Below are 1,609 nucleotides of genomic sequence, written 5' to 3'. Positions count from 1 at the left end.
CTACATTTAAATTAACAGCTTGTAGCACTTTCACAGATACAATACTACTCAAAATAGTTGAAGCTATGGTTACTCATGCCAGGGTTCAATGCATTACAAGTGTTACAGCTGTTTACATTTGACTGGATGATCTGCTCTTTCAAAGCCACAAGGACATGATCTAACTCAATTATAACCCACAGCTGACCTGTGAAGCTCTATTAGCTGAACTTACAAAAGAACCACCAGTACCACAAAATAACTCAGTACACACGAGTCGGATTTTCATGGTTCACGTGTCATGTTTCACCGGTCATGGAGATAGCTCTAAAAGGAGATTTTGACAGACTAAGTACGGTATGCAAGATTAATAGAGCAAACAAAACCAAAATAACACTTTTCTTCTTGTAAGTACAACAGTGATTTTGTGTTGGTTTGTTTAAGAAAATCTTTACACCACATCACGACATCTCTTTCTCAATGGAAACAAACACTTTTCCTCCCAGATGCACTGCTTTTCGCATACCACATAAAGTGTTATATACATTCCTGGCACGTTGTTTGCAAAGACTTCATCAAACAATCTACATCAGTTTGTAATTTATGGAGAAATGGAATTGCCTTTGTAGGTACTGTGGGTAAACAAGGGGAAAACTATCAAACTATCATTTTTATTTTTTAACCCTTCCTAGTGCTCGTACAGTCTTGGGAGCAGTGGACGAGATGGCGGCGGGGGGGAAGCAGTGGACGAGATGGCGGCGGAGGGAAAGCAGTGGACGAGATGGCGGCGGAGGGAAAGCAGAGGACGAGATGGCGGCGGAGGGAAAGCAGAGGACGAGATGGCGGCGGAGGGAAAGCAGAGGACGAGATGGCGGCGGGGGGGGGGAAGCAGTGGACGAGATGGCGGCGGGGGGGGAAGCAGTGGACGAGATGGCGGCGGGGGGGGAAGCAGTGGACGAGATGGCGGCGGGGGGGAAGCAGTGGAAGAGATGGCGGCGGGGGGGGAAGCAGTGCACAAGATGGCGGCGGGGAGGGAAAGCAGTGGACGAGATGGCGGCGGGGAGGGAAAGCAGTGGACGAGATGGCGGCAGGGGGGGAAGCAGTGGACGAGATGGCGGCGGGGGGGAAAGCAGTAGACGAGATGGCAGCGGAGGGAAAGCAGTGGACGAGATGGCGGCGGGGGGGGGAAGCAGTGGACGAGATGGCGGCGGGGGGGAAGCAGTGGACGAGATGGCGGCGGGGGGGAAGCAGTGGACGAGATGGCGGCGGGGGGGAAGCAGTGGACGAGATGGCGGCGGGGGGGAAGCAGTGGACGAGATGGCGGGGTGTGGAGTTAAAGCACATGTAATTCTGAATGTTTAAAATGTTAATAATTCATCATGTTACATTGCATAGGTCCCAGCAATGCAACCCTGCAATCACACAGCTGTACATACATGCAGGAGCAAACGTCTGGTGTAAAAGGTCATTGATAAATAGTAATAATATTAAAGCCAAAAGCTAATGGGCATTGTATCTTTTGAAGACATTTCAGGACATTTCAGTAGCAGCTGCTCTACAGCCAGCTTGAAATTACTGTGCATTATATAAACAGCTATAACTTTTTCCCATCTATGTTGTACTTACTCTT

The 1,609-nt window shown here is 49.3% G+C and overlaps 1 protein-coding gene across 1 annotated transcript; it reads left to right on the top strand.

Moving 5' to 3' along the window:
* The first annotated feature begins 702 nt into the window (after window positions 1-702).
* On the top strand, window positions 703-1,341 carry LOC128898465 (PE-PGRS family protein PE_PGRS16-like). Its single transcript, XM_054172514.1, has one exon. The coding sequence runs from the start codon at window positions 703-705 to the stop codon at window positions 1,339-1,341; it is 639 nt and encodes a 212-aa protein (XP_054028489.1).
* Window positions 1,342-1,609: the final 268 nt, after the last annotated feature.

The sequence above is a fragment of the Dryobates pubescens genome, chromosome 24, assembly GCF_014839835.1.
Source record: "Dryobates pubescens isolate bDryPub1 chromosome 24, bDryPub1.pri, whole genome shotgun sequence".
Classification (NCBI taxonomy): domain Eukaryota; kingdom Metazoa; phylum Chordata; class Aves; order Piciformes; family Picidae; genus Dryobates; species Dryobates pubescens.
Note: the sequence above shows the minus strand (reverse complement) of the source record. Positions and strands in the feature narration are given on the sequence as shown.